Source organism: Physella acuta, unplaced genomic scaffold, assembly GCF_028476545.2.
Source record: "Physella acuta isolate Inbredline_101_S28 unplaced genomic scaffold, ASM2847654v3 ptg000610l, whole genome shotgun sequence".
In the NCBI taxonomy this organism is placed as follows: domain Eukaryota; kingdom Metazoa; phylum Mollusca; class Gastropoda; family Physidae; genus Physella; species Physella acuta.
Genome location: NW_026732129.1, coordinates 240,380 through 265,529, shown reverse-complemented (window position 1 = coordinate 265,529; position 25,150 = coordinate 240,380). Strand labels below are relative to the sequence as shown.

At 35.1% G+C, this 25,150-nt stretch overlaps 3 protein-coding genes across 4 annotated transcripts; all 3 read left to right on the top strand.

Annotated features, from left to right (window-relative positions):
* Positions 1–349: 349 nt before the first annotated feature.
* LOC131947877 (lipoxygenase homology domain-containing protein 1) lies at positions 350–24,204 on the top strand. 2 transcript variants are annotated; one of them, XR_009387936.1, is made up of 6 exons: positions 350–499; positions 726–901; positions 1,722–1,808; positions 2,485–2,529; positions 3,175–3,338; positions 24,195–24,204. XR_009387936.1 is itself a non-coding variant. In XM_059309259.1 (5 exons), exons 1-5 carry the CDS (start codon positions 445–447, stop codon positions 3,271–3,273), a joined length of 462 nt encoding a protein of 153 aa, XP_059165242.1. In that variant the 5' UTR covers positions 350–444; the 3' UTR covers positions 3,274–3,452. The 2 variants fall into 2 exon arrangements, 1 of the variants encoding a protein (XP_059165242.1); XM_059309259.1 differs by lacking the exon at positions 24,195–24,204 and having other exon boundaries at positions 3,175–3,452.
* LOC131947878 (lipoxygenase homology domain-containing protein 1) lies at positions 8,125–11,660 on the top strand. The gene is made up of 5 exons (XM_059309261.1): positions 8,125–8,276; positions 8,492–8,667; positions 9,522–9,608; positions 10,827–10,880; positions 11,405–11,660. The coding sequence occupies exons 1-5, from the start codon at positions 8,222–8,224 to the stop codon at positions 11,492–11,494; spliced, it is 462 nt and encodes a 153-aa protein (XP_059165244.1). The 5' UTR covers positions 8,125–8,221; the 3' UTR covers positions 11,495–11,660.
* Positions 18,173–22,255, top strand: LOC131947879 (lipoxygenase homology domain-containing protein 1-like). The gene is made up of 5 exons (XM_059309262.1): positions 18,173–18,330; positions 18,559–18,731; positions 19,346–19,432; positions 21,380–21,415; positions 22,033–22,255. Exons 1-5 carry the CDS (start codon positions 18,276–18,278, stop codon positions 22,114–22,116), a joined length of 435 nt encoding a protein of 144 aa, XP_059165245.1. The 5' UTR covers positions 18,173–18,275; the 3' UTR covers positions 22,117–22,255.
* Positions 24,205–25,150: the final 946 nt, after the last annotated feature.

The following is a 25,150-nucleotide window of genomic DNA, read 5'->3' as shown; positions in this document are numbered from 1 at the left end:
ATATGAATATGAACATGAACATGAATTAGTATTTTGTAGCTTACATGGTTCTGTGTAAGTATTACATTTTTTTTACCGAACGTCTCATTATTAAATAAATTTTGTCCACCAACATTTTAGAGGTCTCCCATCAAATAATTTAATTTTCTACTTAGATAAGCCCATTTTACAGCATCGCTAACTAGGTAAGCCCATTTTACAGCATCGCTAACTAGATAAGCACATTTTGCAGCGTCGCTGATGAAATATTTAAAACAAGTTGACGTACGCATTTCTTAAAATTGAAGTGGCAATTACTGTATGATAAAAACAGAGCACTCAACTTTACATCCTGAACCTTTCTCGCCTGTCACTGTATAAAGCTTGTCTGTAGGGCCAGATCATTTACACTGGATTGAAAGCCAAAACGACTGTAAGACCGCTTCCAACAGCTACACAAAGAAGATGAGCATCACATCGTCCTTAGGTTTGCTTTGTATGCTGATGTTGTTTCACTCAGGTTAGTTTTGAAAGATTATAAAAAATTACTTTTAATCAAACATGTAATTTTTATTGTTTTGTTTTAAAATGTTATATTTTCTAATACCATTGGTATCAAACATATAAGATAAAGAGAAACATAACATGGTCAATCTTTATTATATATACCCAAATAAACACAAATACAATTTTGTTTAAACTCTATCTGTATACAATAATAAAGTTATGATAATATTTGTCACCAGGATATACAGAGCATATCCTGTACAGAATAAATGTGAGAACAGGTGATGTTGCGGGGGCTGGGACAGATGCAAGAATTTACATTATCCTGCACGGGGCTAGAGGTTCTACCGACAGGATAGGTCTACCAGACGATGAGGGAGACAAATTTGAGAGGGGCAGCCTCGACTCGTTCACGGTGAGTAGGTGGGGTAGTTGAGGCAGTGAGCGGGTTGGTCAGTTGGGGTAATGAGTGGGTTGGTTAGTTGGGACAGTGAGTGGGTTGGTCAGTTGGGGTAATGAGTGGGTTGGTTAGTTGGGGTAATCAGTGGGTTTGTTAGTTGAGCAGTGAGTGGGTTGGTCAGTTGGGGCAGTGAGTAGGTTGGTCAGTTGAGGCAGTGAGTGGGTTGGTCAGTTGGGGCAGTGAGTGGGTTGGTCAGTTGGGGCAGTGAGTGGGTTGGTCAGTTGGGGCAGTGAGTGGGTTGGTCAGTTGGGGCAGTGAGTGGGTTGGTCAGTTGGGGCAGTGAGTGGGTTGGTCAGTTGGGACAGTGAGTGGGTTGGTCAGTTGGAGAAGTGAGTGGGTTGGTCAGTTGGGACAGTGAGTGGGTTGGTCAGTTAAGACAGTATTAAGGAAGTGAGAGATTAGTAATAACGGACAGTTTCCCTCAACTGATGGTTTCTCTAATACTGCATAAATACTACCTAATGTTATACAAAACTAATAATTGAATAAAATGGGCATATATATAATGATACGAAATGATTGTATCCTTTACTGCAGCATATTAACAAATAGTGACCTGCAATCGTGATTACAATGTGCATACAACTACAACAGCAATATACTATAGCGTGTAGTACTGTGATTGACATACAATACAAAAATGCAACAAATTAAATGTTTCTAAACATTCTTTTTAATATAGCCCAGATTATCAAATCCTAGTATCTTTAAACGACAGTATAAAATAAAAAAGATTGATTGTTCTAATATATGAAATTGGATTAATTTTTTCCAGGTAAGTGCAGAAAATGTAGGACGTCTAAGATCAATTACGATTGGACATGACAACAAAATGTGGAGACCAGGCTGGTTTCTAAGAGATGTGAGTATCATGTTGTATTATTCACTTTGATGGGTTAACATTTAGTTTATTTTGTTTATATGAATTGCCAAATACATCGTCCTTGGTTTTGAAAATGTCATTTGTCGTTCATCAATTCGTATAAACATTTTAGAGACCATGGCTTTTGCAAAGAAATTTTTTTAAATCTGAACTTCAGTGTTTTGAAGCAAAATAGCCATGAAGGTTTGACATATTTAATAGTTTTTTAGAAATTACGAATTTTAAAAATAATATAATAGGTTTTTAACAATAGATGAACTCTACTTCATCCGCCCTATAAGTCACTTTGCCCACAGCCAACCGTCAGTTATGAAGAAAATGAGTTCACTTCAGTCCCCTGACTGATGGGGGGGGGGGAGGGGTTGCTAGTACTAAACCATATTGATTTCCCTTATGTTAATTACAGTAGTTATCTTGGAACCGACATTTAATTACGTATTAGCATCTAATTAGATGGACAATCTATGGAAACGAATTTATTTGAAAATTTACAAAATCTATGTGTCAAAAACGATTTACAGGATTTGACCACAAACCCACCCTCCACAATACCCTTACACAGAGGTATAGAAACTGACAAACAGAACCGTGGCCTATGTTAGGGATTCTGAATTGTTTTATTGTGTTGAATATTTTATTCCGCTATTTTCTTCAGGTGCGCATATATCAGAACGTGGAACCGGGTTATGAACATATTCAGGTACGTTAATCTGAGTAGCTTACATTGAGCAACCATTGGGCATAACATTTCTTAATTTTTATAATTATACGCAAAAACGATTTGCTACTTTGTTTTTAACACTAAGATATCTATAGTTGTGGAAAAAAATTTACTAGAGATAGTTTAATGGAAGAGAACTGCCTTAGTACTTTTTTTTGCTAGACTGTGTGGCCGTTGTATTCCTGCTGCCTGCCATCGGCTTTATCCTAAAGATAGGGTTTGGTTCATGAGTTGGACAAACTCTTATCTATCCCATTTGTAAAATGGAAGCAAAGGAGCTGATTACAACAAAAGTCTTAATATGATTAATACATGGTGGTGTGGTGGAACGCTAGACTACTGACCCTATGGTCTCGAGGTCGGATCTTGGTCCAGACTCAAGACTACAGATTGACCCGAGTTCACCCAGTTCTAATGGGTACCTAACTCATGTTGGGGAAACTAAAAACGGCTGGGCATAGTGCTTAGCACACCATTCCTCCAAATGCCTAGGGCTAGAAACTTTTTAATTAAACTTCTTCTGCCCTGTGGATCATAAGGTCTTAAACAGGAAATGTATTTTACCTACTACATTAAAAAATATATATTAAATCATCGTTATCAACTGTTTCATTTCAAACACAGGAGCCTGGATTTAACGCGTACCAATTCAACTGGAATAACTGGATCGCCAGTAACGAGCTAGACGGGACCATTGTCAAAACCATTTCAGTTGCAAGTTAGGAAACCCACCTTGGAGATTGTTTGTGAACTAACACTTTTAACTGGGCGAATTCATTGTTTTAAAAGTTGAGATAGTTTTAGAGTTATTGAATCCAAATGTTTTATGTAGAGTTTTAAAAATATTAAATACATTCATAAAACTTTAAAAAGTAAAATAAATATCTGTTTTCATTCATCAATTATTCTAATTGTTGTTTATTACATCAGTCAAATGAGTGTTTTGATATTGGTCTGTGATGATGGCTTGCGTTGTTGGACTTTTGATGTTGATATGTGGTGTTGGTTTCTAATGTATAGTTTTAATATATGATGCTGGTAATATTTGATGCTTGTTAGCAGAGTTTGTATATATATATATATATATATATATATATATATATATATATATATATATATATATATATATATATATATATATATATATATGTATGTATTAGAGAGCAAGTGACAGAGAGAGAGAGAGAGAGAGAGAGAGAGACTGTGTGTGCTCGAGTATGTATTCGTGTATGTTCGTCAAGTACATCTACCCATGTGGTCGAATACGTCCAATATGATAACTGACTGGTTGCACACCTTTGGTACATATATTACACTTAATATACAACCTAATTGAGGAACAATTGGCACGATGGAGAGAGCACTTCCAGGAAATACTAAACGGTCCAGCACCTCAAGATCCACCAGACTTGGAGCCAGGGGAACCCCTTAACATCAATACCGAGGAAATCACTAGACAGGAAATTCTCAACACCTTAAATAGTTTGAAGAGTGACAAGGTATCAGGACCAGATACTATCCCAGCAGAGTCATTAAAGCAAGGTGGAGAAGAAGTTGTAAATCGACTTCATAAATTACTTAACTTAGTCTGGAACACAGGGCAGATCCCAACCGATTGGAAGAGGGGCCTCCTTGTGAAGTTGTCTAAGAACGGTGACTTATCTCAGTGTGGATAATGTAGGGGCATTACCTTGTTGTCCATCCCAAGTAAAGTCCTTACCAGAGTTATTTTGGACAGAATGAAAGAGGTGGTTGACCTTAAGCTAAGAGAGGAACAAACAGGATTCAGAAGGGAAAGATCTTGTACAGATCAAATAGCTACTCTTAGAATTATTGTAGAACAGACGATAGAATGGCAAGCCCTGCTTTACATATGCTTTGTTGACTTTGAGAAGGCCTTTGATAGTGTGGATAGGCAAACAATATGGAATCTGTTGAGACACTATGGTGTACCTGCTAAGATAGTGGAAATAATCCAGCAACTTTACAATGGATTTTCATGCCAAGTTAGCCATGCTGGAAAACTGTCTAAAGAGTTCCAGGTCAACACAGGTGTGAGATAAGGATGTCTGCTGTCGCCCCTCCTCTTCTTAGTGGTTCTCGATTGGGTGACACGCACAGCCTATGCCAGTTCTGGAAAAGGTATACAGTGGACACTCACGGGGAAACTAGAAGACCTGGAGTTTGCAGATGATCTTGCCTTACTCTTGCACAGGTTACAAGACATGCAAGAAAAAGTTGATGCATTAGGAGCCATCTCTCTGCGCGTAGGTCTCAAGATCAACAAAGAAAAGACAGAAGTGATGAGAATTAGCAATAACCAGGAGGCCCCAGTGACAATAGACGGAAGACAGGTAAAGGATGTGCAAGAGTGTGTCTACCTTAGTAGAAAGATTAGCAAAATGGGAGGCACAGAGGAGGGCATACGTGCTAGAGTTAATAAAGGCTGCTGCGCTTTCACAGTCCTGCGACCAATATGGAAAAGTCCGGCCATCTCCATTACCATAAAAATTAGGATATTTAACTCTAATGTCAAGGCAGTTCTGCTGTATGGAGCAGAGACATGGAGAGTCTCCAAAGCAAGCACAGCAAAGATACAAAATTTCATGAATAGATGCCTTAGACAGATATTGAAACTAAGATGGCAGGACAAAGTGTCGAACATAGAACTATGGTAGAAAGCTAGGCAGGAGCCTTTGGGTGTGCAAATAAGGAGGAAGTGGCGCTGGGTAGGTCACACACTGCGAAAGGCTCACCCAAATGTTACACGCCAAGCGCTTGAGTTGAACCCCAAGGGAAAGCGGAAAAGAGGGCGCCCAAGACAGAACTGAAGCCAACAAGGATGTCTTAGGAGATGACAAAATTAATAGCCGGGGATAGGAAGAAATGGAAGGAAATGGTGGATGCCCAAAGGAGCAAAGAGGACTAACAAGGTAACAATAATATACACCCCAGACTTTCACTATAGTGGGAAAACGATTCAGACTTGTCGCTCACAATTCGCTTCCGATTGTCTGAATTTCTAGTGTTACAAAAAGATCATTCAAACCATAAATGTCTTACAGATATCTGTTTTACAGATACAATTTAAAATCGTTACTACAAGCAAAATAATATCTTCATATGATATTTTTATTTAATAATGTAAGCATTATTCGTTTTACTCATCAGGACTACAGAAGAGCATGTACAAAAACTTACCGCCAATGACACTTAACCCACCCCCATCCCAATATAAAGGTGTGTTAGTCTCAAACAAAATGTATATACAGTACATTAATAAAAAATAACTAAAAGCGGAAAACATAAATTGTCAAGGTGTCGCTGTCAAACCGAAAATCCGGTCAGTGCAAGACGTGGGCGATCCCATTTCGTAGAAAAGAGGTAAAAATGTGTTACCGGGTCGGCCACTGAGGCATAGCTTTATAACCTCGAGTGTAGTGCAGGAGGGGTGAAAAGTCACAAATTTAACTTTTTATAATCTGGAGACAAGAATTGTGAACCTTTAACAATGCCAATGCACCAGATACTAGTCTCACATTTCAATACCTGTGTGGAGAGCCGTTTGGAATAGCTGTTCACGGTATACTTTGTCAATTAAAACAAGTAGGCCCCTACATGAGGTTCTGAACTCAATTCCGGTTCAGATAATTAAAACAGAAAGTGAAATCCAAACAGGGTAAACGACTAAAACCATAATTTTCTTGATGAAGGAACGAAAAAGTATGTCCTTCAAGGCAAATACTTGCTGTGGCTAGTTAATGTATTAACATACTTACAAAAGCTTGTCGTATGACTAGTGCAGTTGTGTGTGTCTTCTTGTGAGATCGGTAGTATGTTAGTTATTTAACCCCTGTTGATTGCCTCCTATCATTCCCTTCCTGTCATTATTTCTCCCAGAAATATTAACCTAGCCTCATTCTTTAACCCACTGTCCGTTTGGCCCAGGGTAATTATCATAGATATGTTTTATATACATGTTACAATAAACAAAGCAAGAAACGAGTGAATGCTTACTGTATAAATGGCGTTTGTAAGCAGACTACAAAATGTCTCGAATAATTTTTTAGTATACTACTAAGCTTGGGAATTCTATGGAATCCCTAGCCACTTTACGTAATGCCTAACATCTATTCTTAGTAATGAATATGATTTGCGCTACTTTGAAAAACAACGTGGTACAGTGAATATATGAATCAACACTCGTTAACTGTTTGTAAATGTTTGTTTCTTAAAACAACAATAAAAATAAAATAAAAAATAAACATAAACATAAACATTTCCTAAACTTGAGGTAATGTCAATCTTAAGTTGTGTTTAGTGTTAAACCCGTTTTACATTTTATATAATGCCTAAACAAAGTACAAAATACAATTTATTTCTTACATTTTTTGGCTTTTTAATATACCCCATAGGATGACGGGTTTCGTACTAAATATACATAATACATCATTGTGTGGATATAGGTTGATTATGGGTGACCAAGGGTGGCTTGACTAAACCCGCCCTCCTTCCCATTCACACACTGTCCCTGGCCCCTTCAAAAAAATTTTGGACAAATAAAATGCAATGCAAGCCCTAAAAGACTTATAAGGTAACATTAAATTGTATTTAATTTTATTAATTTCTTCATGTTAAAAGAGTTTAGAACTGCTGGCAGCATTTCACATAATTAAATGTATCATTTTTCGTGTCGTCTAGAGCTAGGTTATTTCTGCTAACATAGAATGTAGCGTGGACTTAGTTGTATTCGTTGCAGCAAACTTGTTTTAAGTGCATCTGGGGCATAGGGAGATCCCCTTTTCTTTTTGAAGTAGTTTTTTTATTGCCTTGCATAGGTCAACAAAGTACTTAAGATTTGGGTAACATACGCCACTTTCACGGCCTTAGAAAATGATGGGTTAATTGTTTTATTCAAACATAGATGTTCTCAAACTTTGTTCTAACCCAGTCCTTCTCAAAATTTCTTCTAACCCAGTGCTTCTCAAACTCTCTTCTTACACATTTTATTCTAATATAGTATTTCTTCTAACACTGTGCTTCTCAAGCTTTTTGTTCACACAGTGTTTCTCAAAATTTCCGCTTACACAGTACTTCTCAAACTCTGTTACAACTCAGTGCTTCTCAAACTTTTTTCTTCGCAATGTGTTTCTCAAAAAGTCCTTTAACATCTTGTTTCTCAAATTTTCTTCTAACACAGTTTTTCTCAAACGTTTTACAACCACAAGAACTAACACAAATACAAATGCGAAAAATTGAACATCAATATGAACACGAATTAGCATTTTTTAGCTAAAATGGATAAGTTTATATATTACTTTTTTTCTACCGAACATGTCTTTATTAAATACACTTTGCCCACCAACATGTAAGAGGTCTCCCATCAAATCAATTTTCAACCCAGATAAGCCCATTTTACAGCAGTGTTAACTAGATAAGCCAATTTTACAGCATCGCTGATGAAATACTTAAAACGAGTTGACGTACGAATTTCTTCAAATTGAAGTGGCAAATAATGTATGATAAAAACAAACGTTGCACTCAGCGGGCTTTACATCCTGGACTTTTCTCGCCCGCCACTGTATAAAGCTTGGCTGAGGGGACTGATCATTCACACTGGATTGAAAGCCAAAACGACTTTAAGACCGCTTCCAACAACTACACAAAGAAGATGAGCATCACATCGTTCTTTGGTTTGCTTTGTGCGCTGCTGTTGTTTCAATCAGGTTAGTTTTAAACTTTGGTTTTAATTAAACATGTAATTAATTGATGTTTTTCTTAAATTGTAATATTTTCTTATACCATTTATATCAAATATTTACGATTTAATGAAACATATCATAGTCAATCTGTTTTATACATACCCAAATTGTTTAAAATACAATAATGTTTAAGTTCTACTTGTATACAATAATGAAGGTATGATAACATTTGTCACCAGGATTTGCAGAGCTTATGGATTATAAAATACGTGTAAGAACAGGTACTGTTAAAAGCGCTGGGACCGATGCGAGCATTTTCATTATTATGCACGGAAATAGAGGCTCCACCGACAGGATACCTCTACGGGACCCTGACGGAAGAAGATTTGAGAGGGGCAGCCTCGACTATTTCACGGTGAGTGGATTGATAGGTTGAGGCAGTGAGTGTGATGGACACTAAAGACAGTATATTGGTAGAAAGTGGGTTGGTCATTTAAAACGGCATAGGGGCAGTAAGATTGCTGGTCAGTTAAGACACAATAGGGGAAGTGAGTGGGTTGTTCAATTAAGACAGTATAGGGCAGTTATTAGGTTGGTGAATTAAGACAGTGAGTGGATTGATCACACAGTATTGGGCAGTGAGTGGGTTGGACACTTAAGAGAGTTGTTCACTCAAAACATTATATGGGCAGTGAGTGGGGTGGTCATTCAAGACAGTGTGTGTGTTGTCTTGCTAAGATAGAATAGAAGCATTGAGTGGGTTTGTCGCTTAAAACAGTGAATGGTTTGGTCAGTATTAAAACAATGAGTGGCTTGGTCACCAAAGACAGTATAACATTGAGCAGTTAGTGGGTTGGTCGCTTAAGGAAGTATATTGGCAGTGAATGGGTTGGTCACTTAAGGCAGTGTTTCAGATGATCATTTAGAACAATTTCCCTCAACTTATGGCTTCTTTATTACTTAATAAATACTGCCTTTTATTATTCGAAAACAAAAAAGTTGACAAAATTTGCATATTTTTAAGTATAAGAGAATGATTTGATCCATTACTGCAGCATATTAACAAACAGTGACTTACAATGATGTGCATACAACTACAACTGCATTCCGCTATTGCTTCTTGTGGACATACAGTACATAAATGTAGAACACTAAAATATTCTAAACATTCTATTTAATCAGATTATCCGATCTTATAATCTTTTAACGACTAGATTATATAAAATGATTTACTGATCTAATACATAAAAATGGATTAATTTTTTCCAGGGAACTACAGAATTTATTGGACAACTAAAATCAATTACGATTGGGCATAACAACGGTGGATGGCAAGCAGGCTGGTTTCTAGAGGATGTGAGTTTTATGTTGCAATATTCACTTAGTTGTGTAAACATTATGTTTACTTTTTACAAAGGAAATATTGTAAACGTGTACAAAAAATCACATGAAATTTTCACCTTTTTACTTCTCAGTAATTCATTATAAAAAAATTCTAAATCTAGATTTATCAAAATTTCGGCATTTTACGCGTAATTGAGTCGGAAAAACTGGACTTTGCAATTCTGTCCGTGTGTGTGTATGTATGTATGTATGTATGTATGTATGTATGTCTTTAAACGCGATAACGTGTGTACAGTTAAAGCTAGGTTGATGAAATTTCATATATAAGTATTATATCCGATTTGTAGATCTATATCAACTTTTCAGCGATTTCCGATAAGCGGAGGTCTGACTTATTCTACTTTTAGTTTTTCAAAAGCCTATAATCAATCTCTGCATACTTCAACTGTTTAATATAGAATAGAATCTTTGAAGAAAAGATTTGCGCACCAATTGAACTGCAAATAATGCGTGTATAAATTCATATGCATTTTTTTTTGAGAAATCAGAAAGTAAAGCATAAGGTATTAATTCCGGTAAAATAAAATTACTCAAATTTGACAGATAATAGAGAATCAGATGTTTTACTTACAAAAGAACTTTCATCTATAAGAAACAGTACTCAAGCTAAAGGCTTTCGACAAGTAGAATAAAATAACAATAAATACAAATTTGAATTAATACTTATATGAAATGCCATCTACCTAACTGTAACCGTACTCAAGTTATTGTGTTCACACACTGACACACGCACAGACACACACACACAGACATGTGGACAAATTTGAAAATCTGTTTTTCCGAAATTTGACAAAAATCTAAAATTAATCTTGCCATTATTATCGTCCGTGGTCGTCTGTCAGGTATGAAGAATGTTAGTTCATTTCAGTCCGTGTACATATTACATAATATTATCTCCCTTGATTTTATTTGCCATAGAAGCCTAGAAAATAACATTTAATGACTTATAAACATCAAATTATATGGAAAATCTTTGGAAACAAATTTATTAAGAGATTTTTAACAAAATCTCTTTGTCGAAAAAGAGTTACAAGATTTGACTAAAAAACCACCCTTCATCCCCTTACAGAGAGATATAGAAACCAATAAAGAGAAACCGTGGCCTATGTTAAAGCTTCTAAATTGAGGTGTTTTATTGTGTCGAATATATTATTTCGCTATTTTCTCCAGGTGCGCATAGGCCTATATCAACATAATACATTTCATCAATTTGCCTATTATGAGGTAAGTTAATCTAAGTAGTTTGATTTTAGCAACCATTGCTGATAACATTTCTTAATGGTTATAATTTCACGCAAAAACTTTTTTTTTCTAGTCTTTTTGTATTCCTGCTGCCTACCAACAAATTTAATTCTAAAGATAGAGTTTGGGTCATAAGTTGGACAAACGTTCATCTATACCATTGGTAAAATGGAAACTAACGAGCTGATAATAAAGTCTTCTTATGATTAAACTGACAGCCCGAAAGTCTCGAGTTCGGATCTTGAGACAGACACAAGACATTAAGTTCGCATGAGACACCCAACTCTGATGGGTACCTAACTCATGTTGGGGAAAGCAAAGGCGGCTGGGCATAGTGCTTACCACACAATTCCTCCTATTGCCCATGTCTACAATAATTTGAATTAAACTTTATCTGTCCTATGGATTATTAAGTCTTAAACTGGAAATGTATGTTGCTTACTATAATTAAAAAGTAATATTATTATATTATATTACCGTTATCAACCGTTTTACTTCTACCACAGTACCAGATCAACTGGAACAACTGGATCGCCGGGGACGAGCTAGATGGGACCATCGTCAAAACTATTCCCGCTAGATATTATGTTGAGTAAATGTGTACGAACCCACCTTGGTAGATAGTTTGTGAACCTAAACTTTTAACTTGGCGCATTCATTGTTTTAAGGTCATTGGATTTAAATCTGTTTATGTAGAGTTTTAAAGATGATAATATTTTTTTTTAATTTAAAAGAAAAATAAATAAACATTCATGAATCAATTCTTCTTATTATCAGTTGTATGAGTGTTTTGATATTGCTCTGTGATGATGGCTTGCGTTGTTTTACTGTGATGTTTATATGAGTTGTTGGTTTCTAACGTAAGGTTTTAATTTCTGGTGCTGGTTTTAGGCGTTGTTGTTCTTTGATGTTGGTCATACTGCATCTGTATATTGTATGATCGGGAAATGGTAGCTATTTATGTTTCTATGCATTTTAGGAAGAGCAGTAGCATTCGTTTATTTCACTTAAAATATACAGAAATAAAAAGATAATATATATGTATACACACATACACACAGACACTTAAATACGCACGCATAAACACAACAACACACATTGTCGTACTCATAATTTCCAAGAGATATGTGTGTTATTTTCTGTGTATAATATTCTATGTGATCATTTTTCTCTGTGTGCAAATTTCTATTTGCGCATTTTGCTGTGTGCGTACTTTTCTGTGTGAACATTTTTCTGTGTGTGGAATTTTCTGTATGCGCACTTTTCTGTTTTTCTGGGTTTTTTGTGCAGTTATTTCACTACAAATCAGTGGCGAAACTAGAAAAAAGGGCCACTCCGCAAAAAAAAATATTTAGCCCCCCCTATATATATATATATATATATATATATATATATATATATATATATATATATATATATATATATATATATATATATATATATATATATATATATATATATATATATATATATATATATATATATATATATATATATATATATATATATATATATATATATATATATATATATATATATATATATATATGTATGTATGTATGTATACAAACACAAAACACGAACATAGGATACTCATTACTGGCCTGTTCGGGTTTTGAAAAAACAATGTTTTTTATTTTTTAAAATTAAAACAAATTACAACATCATGTCATGTGAGTAAATGCATTCGTGTGTTTTAAGAAAATCATTTTTTTTTCATCTGCGCTATTTTTTTATTTTATTTTTTTTATAACATCATAAATTGTATTTTAAAAATGTATCATATCTCTCTCGAACAACAAAAATAAAACTCCTCAGGTCATCTTGACATGTTTGACCCGCCGGACCCTCCTCCTCCTCACCCCGCTCCTGACAGACTTGTGGGGCCCGCAGCCCCGGCGTTCCAGCCGCTTGAGAACCCTCTTGACGACCTTGACAATTTCCTTCTGACTCCCGCTCAGACCGCGAGGCTTTAGGTGCTGGATGACGAACACTTTCTTGTCCAGGAGGAAGGCGTAGATTTGATGACCGTCTGCGTCTTTGAATCTCTTGGAATCCGACAGAAGCATCAGGTAGTTCTCTCCCGGGGTGACTCTAGGACAGAAGCAGGACGACCTCTTCAGAAGGATGACCTTGTCGCCGACCTTCATTTCATGACGACCTCTCTGTGAATGGATAGCGTTGGTCTGTCCAAGGAGTCTCTCAAAGCCAGCCTTTTCCAGGTCCCTGTCTAGAGCCTTCACCTCCAAAACATATGTAGCGTGCGCTATAGGTCCTCTTAACAATTTGTCGGCCAAAAGAATATAAAACATGAAAGCTTTGTAGAAGGAATGGTGTCTCGTGTTATGATTTTTTAAATGTTTTTTTTATTTATATTATTAATTTTAAATACATTTCCTTTTTATACAATGTCATTCTTTAGTAAGTACTTTATATAAAAAATAATTTAGAGAAGTAATTGCTTTCTAATTCGTTAAGTACAAATCTATTAAAAGGAGCTTATGAGCACCCCTATTTGATTATTTAAAAAAGGGAAATAAGTCATGGAAGTGGTTTGAACGTTTGCTTTTCTTTGTTTAGTTTAATTGTAGGAGAGTGAGGACTCGGCTTTCATAATAGTTTTAAAACAAAAGGAAAAAGAATATACAATAGCATGGGGTGGTGTCTATAGAATAAAGATAATAAAACCGCAGCTACGGTAATCGTTTTACAAAACAACCATCAAGTCAAAAATGCAAGAAAATTTGATTTTTTTTAAAAACTATAAAAAAATTTTTATGGTCGGCTGTGGGCCCCTAAATGACGTGCCCCCCCCCCCCCCCCGCTTTGCGGGGTCTGGCGGCACTGTAGTTCCGCCCCTGCTGCACATTTTTCAGTTGCGCATCTTTCTGGTACCATATTACGCCCCAGACTCTCACTGCAGTCAATGAGCAAAACTGAGGAATTTAAAAAAAATAGATTTGTCGCTCACAATTTGCTTCCGTTGGTATGAATTTCTACTACTACACAAACAAAATTATTTTAACTATTCACACATTTTCAAAGCATTTAAAATCTTAAGGTCACAATCTTATGGGGTTTTTCTTTTATTTTTTGGCAATAAGAATTTTTAAAACTTATAATAGAATTTAACTTTTTATAAACAAATTAGAAATCTTTTTATTTAAAAAAAAGCAGATTAGTTTTATTATTTTATTTTAAGTGCGTTTAAAAACTTGTTCCTATAAACTGTTTCTTAAACTTTATTTTTTACTTTTTAGTGATTCCTAATTGATGACGTCTACGCGACCAAAAATATTTGCTTTAAAACACCATCAGTAGCTCGCGATAAATAAAATACGATTGTTTGTGGAACGTGTCTGAAAAGTTTGAACGAAATCGCTGCATTTGAAATGGGTCAAAAATGAGTTTTAATATTTGCCACAAACCCACTAACAAACAAACAAACACACGTTGCAAAATAAATAAAAGCTTGTAATTAAAATAGAATAGAATGTTGTTGAAAAGTAATTGCGCACCAAATGAACAGCAGACAAAAAAAAGTTAATACAGAACTGCGAATCTATATAAAGATTCTCTTCATGGGCGGACCATGCTGGACACCACTACGGCGTAAGCTCAACAGATCATATCAATACCCCCCTCCCACTCTGTTGAGCTGTTTACAATCGTAGTGCCGGGTCGAATTAGTGACGGCTATTAGGGGCTGATAATTTAGTTTTTAAACGATTTTGAACTAAGGGGAGGTAATAACAAGTTCTGCTTGATCTTTTTTATTGTCGTCTGTAAACTATGGTCATGGAGGGCTGCTTTCACAGGACGGGGGGGGGGGGGGGGGGGACAGAGGAGTGGAAATTAAAGGGTGAGGTCAACTGATCTCAAGTGCTAAAATAGCCGCTGGGCAACTCAATGTGACCTATATTTTAAAACAAATATGAGTAAGAAACCTTTTCATGAGTGCATTCAACGAGGGAATTGTGAAGGCTTTCATAGAATATAATTATTAGAGCTATTAATAAAACTCATATATATCGATGTAAAGTTAAATATATCGATGTATTATAAAATAGAAATATTTTTAACACGTTTTTATTAACTCAGCTTCGCGTGTGTTTGTTTGTTGTTAAAATTGACATCGAAAATTAGCCCACTTCTGATTGCTCTATAGATCTGAAATTTGGCATGCAGGCTACTTTCGCCTAACAATTTCAGATGCAATCATAAAAACTAGCAATTAGAGACCGTAATTAGCTTAATTTAATTACGCCCTAAGGACCATAAAATTGAGGACATGATTTCTAAAGATACCGACAAGACTGGAGGCCTATTGACACAGTTACTTCGGCCCCAATCGATGTGAGCGCGCTGGCCGTGATCGTATAGTGGTTAGTACTTCGCGTTGTGGCCGCGACAACCCAGGTTCGAATCCTGGTCGCTCAAGATTTTTAGTCCGTGTATTTATAAACACTTAGTCAAGTCATACTTAATCAAGTCATTAGATAAAGTAGAAAATAAACTACATAAAAAACTTTTTTAAAAAACACGTTTTTCATGTGTAGCAACGGACTAAAAAGGAGAAAATAAAATACTTAAAAAAACTTTTTAAAAAACCACGTTTTTCTTGTGGACTAAAAAGTAGAAAATAACTATTTACATACATTTGATGACAAAAAACGTGGGTCGGGCAGATGGGTCGGGAAATTTGATGGTGAACTTACCCACGTTTTTTGTCATCAAATGTATGTAAATAGTTATTTTCTACTTTTTAGTCCACAAGAAAAACGTGGTTTTTTAAAAAGTTTTTTAAAAGTATTTTATTAACATTACATTGTTTTTAATATTCTTACAAGATCTTGTCTTTCCACTAGTGGGTTATATATATATATATATATATATATATATATATATATATATATATATATATATATATATATATATATATATATATATATATATATATATATATATGTTCTTGTGAGATCGGTAGTATAATAGTTCATTAATTCCAGTTGACTGCATGTTATTCCCCACCTATCATTACCTCTCCAGGAATAATTCCTTTTTATTAACCTATCCTCATTCTTTCATCCCCTATCGGTTTGCCCCATGGTAATTACCCCATCATAGATATGTTCTATATACACGTTAAAAGAGTCAAGGCAAGTAACAAGTGTATATATGGTATTAGTAGGCAAACTACGAAATAACTCGAATAATTTAAATAGTATACTACTAAGCTTATGAGTTCTTAAGAATCCCTAAGCATTTTACGGAATGCCTACCATCTATTCCTTAAGAATCGATGCTTTGCGACAGTTTGTACGTCAACTTCATTGAATGACAAGTTTCGTGCACTACATGTAATTGTAACTGTAACTTTATCAAATCTACTTTACATTGCCTGGTGTATTGAATTATATAATTTATTTTGCATTATTTTGATTTTAATGACTGAACAGTGTTAATATACTTTAGATTAGACTGAATTTTCGCATCGGGAGACAATGGAAATAGAAGTGAGATCATCTGGTGAAGGTATTAGATAAAGAGACAATCTTGTCCGCACAGTAGTCCCCACTTGACATTTGCCTGTAAAGTCGAAGAAACGCTAATCATTAGAAGTTGCTGAAAGAAAGCCAGAGTAACTGATCTTGCTGCCATAGGGGCTCTGCTTCTATAAAAAAACGGAATGAAACTCGAATTGTGTGAGACGAAACACACCTATAATCTGTTTCGGGTATGAATATGGGTCAAAAGTGATCAAGCTAGAGTATGGCATATTAAAAAATCAGATTTTAACATTTGTGTTGATTAAATGGGGGTTATTTCATTTTGTATCAAAATTGATACAATATGAAATGAAGGGTTAAGATTAGACTGAATTTTTGCAGCAGGATACAATGGAAGTAAAAGTGAGATCTTCTGGGTGTTAGCCAGGGGATTAGGTAAAGAGATTATGATGCCCTCACAGTCATCGCCACTTGACCTTTTTTTGTAAAGTCCAAGGAAAGCTAATCATTAGAAGTTACTGAAAGAAAGCCAGAGTTGCTGATCCTGCTGCCGTAGGGGCTCTACTTCTATCAATTTTTTTTTAGTTTTGATTGTTTTTCCCCCATAACAAAACTTAACTGACTGGTATTTGACCTCGGAAATTTAAAGCTACTAGCCAGCGCTCTCCCATCCAACCACGCCGTCCGTAATTATTCTGCTATACAAACAGGACATCCTTTTTAATAAAATAATTTTTAAGTAGTTTATTTGCCATGCATAAGTCAACAAAGCACTTAACGTTTCGGTAACGTACGTCAATTTCTCGGCCTTAAAAATGATGAGTTGCTTGTTTTATTCTAACGCAGAGGTTCTCGAAGTTTCTTTTAACAAAGTGCTTCTCAATCTTTTTTTAACACTGAACTTCCCAATCTTTCTTCTAACACAGCGCTTCTCAAACTTTCTTCCAACATAGCGCTTTTATAACTGTTTACAATCACAACCGCTAATACAACGTGAACAATATTCTAAAAATGGTAGAGGGAAAAAAATTGATCTTTTTCCCCGGGCTCATGAATGGGGTCGCTATGACTCTAAAATACTCCGTCCCTAATTATTCTGCCATATTCTGCTGCCATATTCTGTAATATAAACAAACAAAATATAAACTTGTTTTAAGTTATTTCCGGGCGAGTGAGATTTCCCTTTTCGTTATTAAGGAGATTTTTTTTTTTTACCATTGTCAAGAATGACTCTTAGAACTTAACGTTTGGGTAACGTACGTCACTTTAGTGGCCTTAAAAAATGATGCGTTGCTTGTTTTATTCTAGCGAAAAGGTTCTCAAAAGTTCTTCTAACACAGTGCTTCTCAAACTTTCTTATAACACAGTGCCTCTAAAACTTTCTTCTAACACAGTGCTTCTCAAACTATCTTCGATCAGTGCTTCTCAAACGTTCATCTAACAGTGCTTTTTGAACGTTTCTCAACAACAACCACTAGCACAAACAAAAACACTGAACATAAACATTAACACAAATAAGTATTTCATATCCAAGCAGGTTACGTTTATATGTTAATTTTTTTATTAACAAACATGTCTTTATTAAATACACTTTGCCAGCCAACAATCCCAGCTAATTAATTTTCTACCTAGATAAGCCCATTTTACAGCATCGCTAACTAGATAGCCCATTTTATAGCAACGTTGAAGAAATATTTAAAAGTGGCAATTACTGTATGATAAAAACAAACGTTGCACTCAGCGAACTTTACATCCTGGTCTTTTCTCGCCTGTCACTGTATAAAGCTTGGCTGTAGGGCCAGATAATTCACACCGGATTGAAAGCCAAAACGACTTTAAGACCGTTTCCAACAACTACACAAAGAAGATGAGCATCACATCGTCCTTTGGTTTGCTTTGTGTGCTGATGTTATTTCAATCAGGTTAGTTTTGAAACTTTCTAAAAAATTACTTTTAATTGAACATTTAATTTTTATTTGTCTTATTTAAAAATGTAATATTTTCAAATCCAATTTGTATCACACATGTGAGATAAAGTGAAACATAACATCATCGATCTTTTTTATACATGCCCAAATTGTCAAAATACTTTTTTTTCTTTAAGCTCTCCCTGTAAACAATAATAAAATTAGGATGATCTTTGTCACCAGGATTTACAGAGCGTATCCGGTATACAATAACAATTAAAACAGGTGATGTTCGGGGCGCTGGGACCGATGCGCACGTTTTCATTATTCTGCACGGAACTAGAGGGTCCACCGACAAGTATATTCTACCGTACATGGTTGGTAGTTTTGAGCAGGGATCCAAGGACATATTCTGGGTGAGTAGGTGGGTCAGTTGGGGAGTGGGTTGGTCAGTTAGGACAGTATAGGTGAAGTGAGTTAGTTGGTCAATCAAAAAAGTAAATGGGCACTTAAGACAGTGAGTGGGTTGGTCAATTAAGACGGTACAGCGGCAGTGAGTGTGTTTGTCATTCAAGATAGTATAGGGACAGTGAATGGGCTAGTCATTTTAGACACTATAGGGGCGGCAGCGAGTGGGTGGTCACTTAAGACAGTGAGTGTATTGGTCTTTTCGGACGGTTTCGCCTACCTGATGGCTTCTATTTTATTGCATAAATACTGTCTTTTGTTATACAAAACTAATAAATGGACAAAATGTGCATATTTTCAATAATAAGAGAATTATGGGATCATTACTGAAGTATATTAACAAACAGTGGCATGCAATGGTGATTTCGAAGTGCATACAATTGCAGTCCTATATAGCTTGATGTACTGTCATTAATTTACCGTACAAAAAATGTAGCAAACTAAAATATTTCTAAACATTATATTTAATGTAGACCATATTATTAAATTTTAGAATTTTTAAACAACTAGATTAAAAAAACGATTTATTATCCTAATATATGAAAATTGATTCATTTTTTAGGGCACTGAAGAAAATGTAGGACAAATAAAATCAATTACGATTGGACACGACAACGCTGGATGGAAACCAGGCTGGTTTCTAGAGAGTGTGAGTTTTATGTTGACTTTACAATTTCTCGTATACAAGATATAGAGAAATTAATGTAATCGTGCACAAAAATCACTTGAATTTTCCAGTCTACACCGATTGACTTCTCAGTACTTGAACATACACTGAACATAGAGGGCTTATTTTAATCAAGCTAAAGTTCTCAATCCACATTCATCAAATTTAGTGTTCTCCACTAAACTTTCTCGAATATTCTTATATAACAGTACGGGGGACCGCAACTGGGAATAATCAATTTTTACTTACTTTAATGTTTAGTATAAAATTGTATCTTGTAAAAAAAGAAATGCGCACCAACTAAACTGCAAGCGTTGCGTGTGTAATAATAGGGAACATTAGTACTTTATAAATTCTTATGTATGTTTCGAGAAATCTTAAAAAATTAAGCAAAAATTTCGGTCAAGGGAAAATATTAACTGTTTTTAAGATAACAGACAATTAGTTCTATTACATATAAGTGAAACAGTACCGAAGTTTTAGGCTTTTGAAAAATTTAAAGTATCATAAGTTCCACTTCCGCTTAAGGCAAATCGCTGAAACGTTGATACGGGACTACATATTTGATGTAGATTATATTACTTATACATGAAATTTTATCAACCTAGCTGTAACGGTACCCAAATTATTTTATTCACAGACACACATACATTAACACCTTTTTGTATTCCTTAAGGCAAATCGCTGAAACGTTGATACCGAACTACAAATTTGATGTAGATTCTATTACTTATACATGAAATGTTATCAACCTAGCTATAACACACATACATTAACACAGTGAGAAAGCCCGGGGCGCCAAATAGCACTCTGTTGGGGCACCATAGGACGCCAGTATTTGATTTAGTTTAGGGGTTAGGCTCTAGAAAAAACCAACTTCTAAATTGAAACTTTTTTATTTATTTTTGGGTATCCAAGTTAGGAAACTTAAAGGAAAATATTTGCAGGCATCAGGGACTCTTTTGAAAATATGTTTGAAAAACAAAAAAAGTATTTTGTGGAGTTCTAAAATTTCATAAACTAACATATATATCGGATACATCATCATTAATTTCTCTTCTACTAACATTAATAGAGTCAGCTAGCTAGTTTTTGTAACAGAAAGCACTCTAGAATTTTTTTTTTTTTAATTTTAAAAATTTGGTATGGTGAAATTTCATTGAAATTAATACTAAATTTAATGATTTTTCACCATAAAAAAACTTTAAAGATTAAAAAAAAATATTTCTAGCGTTTTTTTCTGTTACACAAACTAGCCAGCTGACTCTATTAGTGTCAGTACAAGAAGAATCAATGATTATATGGGCGGTTTATTTGTTACTTTATGAAATTTTAGAACTCCACAAAAGGTAGCTTTTTCCAAGATGGCCGCCGTTGCCATGGCAACCATATTTTCCTGGTACAAGCAAACATATTCCTTTAAGTACCCTAACGTATACATACACAAATAATAAAAAAGGTTTAGTAATTAAAAAGATTTTTCGCCGTTTTTTTTCCGTAGCATACCCCCATATAGTGACCTTTCTTATCCATAGTCTGTCTCACTGTTTAAAACAAACGTATTTCACCGGGGGTCCGGCGGACGTGCCTGCATTATTTAGTGAACTGCTATCATACCCCCAGCTTGCCTGCAAACTGAAAGATAGAATTAACATATAGGACTATTAGTAGCGGCTTCTAACCTGTTATTGATTAAAAATAATAATTCGTAAACAGTACGTTCAGTGTATAAAATAGATAAAAGTTATTATTTAAAATATCCGTGTTTCGCTTACCACATTTCAAAGCCCGAAATCGGCAAAAGCACTGTTCACTAAATCCCCTTAAAGAGAGATTTAGAAACCGACAAAAGAAGTTGTGGACTAACCTTAAGCTTCTAAATTGAGTTGTTTTATTGTGCTAAATATTTTATTTCGCTATTTTCTTCAGGTGCACATTACTCAGCACGTGACACCTAGTGTTGAGGTACGTTAATCTGAGTAGCTTAATTTTAGCAACCATTGGCCATAACATTTCTTAAAGGTTATAATTATACGTAAAAACTATTTGCTACATTGTTTTTAACACTAAGATATAGCTATGAAAAAAATGTACTAGTGATAGTTTAATGCATTTAGAATTCAAGAGAACTGCCTTAGTAAAATAATTTTGCTAGTCTGTGGGACCGGTATATTCCTGCTGCCAGTCAACAGCTTTATTCTGAAGATAGGGTTTGGTTCTTGAGTTGGACACACTTTCATCCATCCTATTTATAAAATGGGAGAAAAGGTGCTGATTACAACAAAAGTCTTCGTCTTTTAAATATATGGTAATGTGGTGGAGCGCTAGACTGCTTGCCCGAAGGTCTCGACTTCAGATCGCGGTCCAGACTCCTGACTACATATTGGGGAAAGTAAAGGCGGCTGGCATAGTGCTTTACAAGCCATTCCTCCAAATGCCTAGGACTAGAAACATTGAAATTATACTTATTTTGCATATGGATCATTAGATCTTAAACAAGTAATGTATTTTACCTACAATAATTAAAAACGTAATATTATTATGTTATATCATCGTTATCAACCGTTTTACTTCTACCACAGTACCAGATCAACTGGAACAACTGGATCGCCACGAGTGAGCCAGACTGGACCATTGTCAAAACTATCTCTGTTACACAATTGTGAACTAAAACTTTTAACATGGCGCATTCGTTGTTCAAATAATTTCAGAGGCATTGGATCCAAATGTTTTTATGTCGAGTTTTAAAGATGATAAATAGATTATTTTTAACTTAATAGTAAAATAAATCACTACATTAATGAATCAATTCTTCTTATGAGTTATACGAGTGTTTTGATATTGGTCTGTGAGGATGACGTGCGTTGTTGGACTGTGATGTTGACATGAGGTGTTGGTTTCTAACGTATGTTTTTAATTTCTGGCGCTGGTTTTCGGCATTGGACTTGGTGTTGTTTTGTTATGTTGGTCCTACGGCATCTGTGTATTATGATAGGAAAATCTTAGCATTTTTGTTTCGATGCATTTTAGAAAGAGCGGTGGCATTTGTCTTTTTTAATTTAAAATATACAAAAATAAGCAGATAATATTTATGTATACACACATACAAACAAACTTAAATACGCACGCATAAACACACAAACACACATTGTCGGACTCATAATTTCCAAGAGATCTATGTGTCATGTTCTGTGTGTAATTTCCTTATTTGCGCATTTCTCTGTGTGCGTAATATTCTCTTTGATTCTTTTTCTGTGTGCCCAAATTTCTGTTTGCGCATTTTTCTGTGTGCGTAATTATTTTCCTGAGCTTTTTTTGCATCCGTTGGTCTAAATTTCTAATTTTACACAAAGATAATTCAAAACATTAATCAACCGGAAGTAATTTCTTTTACAGATACATTTTCAAACCATTACTACCTGCAACATATTATCTTTATACGCAAAATGCGCTACCTATTCACTCACTTTCATAGCACTTAAAATCTTACGGTCACAAACGTTTTTAATTCTTTTTTTTTAGCCATTATAAATTTCTAAATCTAAAATAGTAAAATAGAATTTAAATTAACATTTTATAAACAAATTAGCACCTTTTTTGTAATTAAATTCTGCTAAATGCAGTCAACACATCACATGACTATATATATATATATATATATATATATATATATATATATATATTTCTCTTCGTGGACGCTAACCGACTATATAACCCTTCTCCCGCACCCATCCTCGCTCTCCAGCTGGTGAGTTGTGGTTCACGCCAAATGTTTACAATCGTAGAGCTTGATCGAATTAGTGACGGCTATTAGGGGCCATCCACAATAGTGTTACATAAAAAATATTCAAGAAAGTTTAGGGGAGATCACTCTCGCTTTTTTATTTAAAACATGAAAGCATTTAGCGGTTATTCGTTATACTAATCAGGTCTAGACAAGATCGTGTACAAAAACATATCGCCCATAACACTTAACCCACCCCCTTCCCACTACAAAGGTGTGTTAGTCGCAAACAAAATGTATATACAGCACAGATATAAAACTAAAAGTGGAAAACATAACTCGTCAAGGTGTCGCGGCCGGCTGAGTATCCGGTCAGTGTAAGTCGTGGCCGTCCCTATTTCGAATAACTTAGGTTAATTTTTGTTACAGTCTTCCGGGAATGGGAGCGCCTACTGAGGTGAAGGTGTGTAGAGCTTTTTATCCTGTAATTTACTTATCTGTCTCTATAAAGTTAATGACACATGATTAAAGGTCAATCCGGTGACATATAATTTAGTTAAAGGTCAATGCGGTGACACATAATTAAAGTTGTAACCGATGACAAAGGATAAAAGGTAAAGCCGGGGACATAGGATTAAAGGTCTACTCAAGTTTTCGACCTTACTCAACAACAAAACCAGCAAGATGAGTATAACAGCAACTTTGGGTTTGATCTATTTTGTGACTCTGGTACTCACAGGCGTGTTCTTTTTTATCATTTGATGTGTTTTTATTTTATCTTTAACATCTCTATAACTTTCCTGACGTTTGTTCTTCCCTCTCTCCTCCTCTATCTTTACCTCTATCCAGCTCTGCATACTTCTCTACGTACTTTATCACATCCCCCATCTCTCTGTCCTTTTCATCTTTCTTAAGTTAACCTCACTTTATATTTCTCTCTATTACTCTCCATCTCACCCTCTCCGTCTTTACCTTACCACGATGCATCAGTTTTAATGACTCAATTTGACAAACAAAGATTAAGTTGAGGGGGGGATGTTAGTGGGAGAAGGGTGAGAGGGGATGTTAGTGGGAGAAGGGTGAGAGGGGATGTTAGTGGGAGAAGGGTGAGAGGGGATGTTAGTGGGAGAAGGGTGAGAGGGGATGTTAGTGGAAGAAGGGTGAGAGGGGATGTTAGTGGGAGAAGGGTGAGGGGGGGATGTTAGTTGGAGAAGGGTGAGGGGGAAATTAGTGGGAGAAGGGTTAGGGGGAAGTTGGTGGGAGAAGGGTGAGAGGGGATGTTGGTGGGAGAAGGGTTAGAGGGGATGTTAGTGGGAGAAGGGTGAGAGGGGATGTTAGTGGGAGAAGGGTGAGAGGGGATGTTAGTGGGAGAAGGGTGAAACGGGATGTTAGTGGGAGAAGGGTGAGAGAGGATGTTAGTGGGAGAAGGGTGAGAAAGGATGTTAGTGGGAGAAGGGTGAGAGGGGATGTTAGTGGGAGAAGGGTGAGAGGGGATGTTAGTGGGAGAAGGGTGAGAGTGGATGTTAGTAGGAGAAGGGTGAGAGGGGATGTTAGTGGCAGTGGCGGAACTAGAAAAAAAGGGCCACCCCGTAAAAATATTTTTAGGGCCCCCCATATATATATATATATATATATATATATATATATATATATATATATATATATATATATATATATATATATATATATATATATATTTATTTATTTATTTATTTATTTATTTAATTATTTATTTATTTATATGTATATATATATATATATATATATATATATATATATATATATATATATATATATATATATATATATATATATATATATATATATATATTTATGTATATATATATATATATATATACATATATATATATATATATACATATATATATATATATATATATATATATATATATATATATATAAGCATAGGGTATTCATTGCTGGCCAGTTCGAGTTTTGAAAAAAATGTGTTTTTT

What these genes read in the sequence shown, in the direction of transcription:
- LOC131947877 (XM_059309259.1), top strand. Translation starts at nt 445, where the DNA reads ATGAGCATCACATCGTCCTTAGGTTTGCTTTGTATGCTGATGTTGTTT. An exon ending in GCTGATGTTGTTTCACTCAG is followed by an intron (nt 500 to 725) that starts GTTAGTTTTGAA and finishes ATTTGTCACCAG; the next exon opens with GATATACAGAGCATATCCTG. An exon ending in CAGGCTGGTTTCTAAGAGAT is followed by an intron (nt 1,809 to 2,484) that starts GTGAGTATCATG and finishes TATTTTCTTCAG; the next exon opens with GTGCGCATATATCAGAACGT.
- LOC131947878 (XM_059309261.1), top strand. Translation starts at nt 8,222, where the DNA reads ATGAGCATCACATCGTTCTTTGGTTTGCTTTGTGCGCTGCTGTTGTTT. An exon ending in CAGGCTGGTTTCTAGAGGAT is followed by an intron (nt 9,609 to 10,826) that starts GTGAGTTTTATG and finishes TATTTTCTCCAG; the next exon opens with GTGCGCATAGGCCTATATCA. An exon ending in ATCAATTTGCCTATTATGAG is followed by an intron (nt 10,881 to 11,404) that starts GTAAGTTAATCT and finishes CTTCTACCACAG; the next exon opens with TACCAGATCAACTGGAACAA.
- LOC131947879 (XM_059309262.1), top strand. Translation starts at nt 18,276, where the DNA reads ATGAGCATCACATCGTCCTTTGGTTTGCTTTGTGTGCTGATGTTATTT. An exon ending in CAGGCTGGTTTCTAGAGAGT is followed by an intron (nt 19,433 to 21,379) that starts GTGAGTTTTATG and finishes TATTTTCTTCAG; the next exon opens with GTGCACATTACTCAGCACGT. An exon ending in ACGTGACACCTAGTGTTGAG is followed by an intron (nt 21,416 to 22,032) that starts GTACGTTAATCT and finishes CTTCTACCACAG; the next exon opens with TACCAGATCAACTGGAACAA.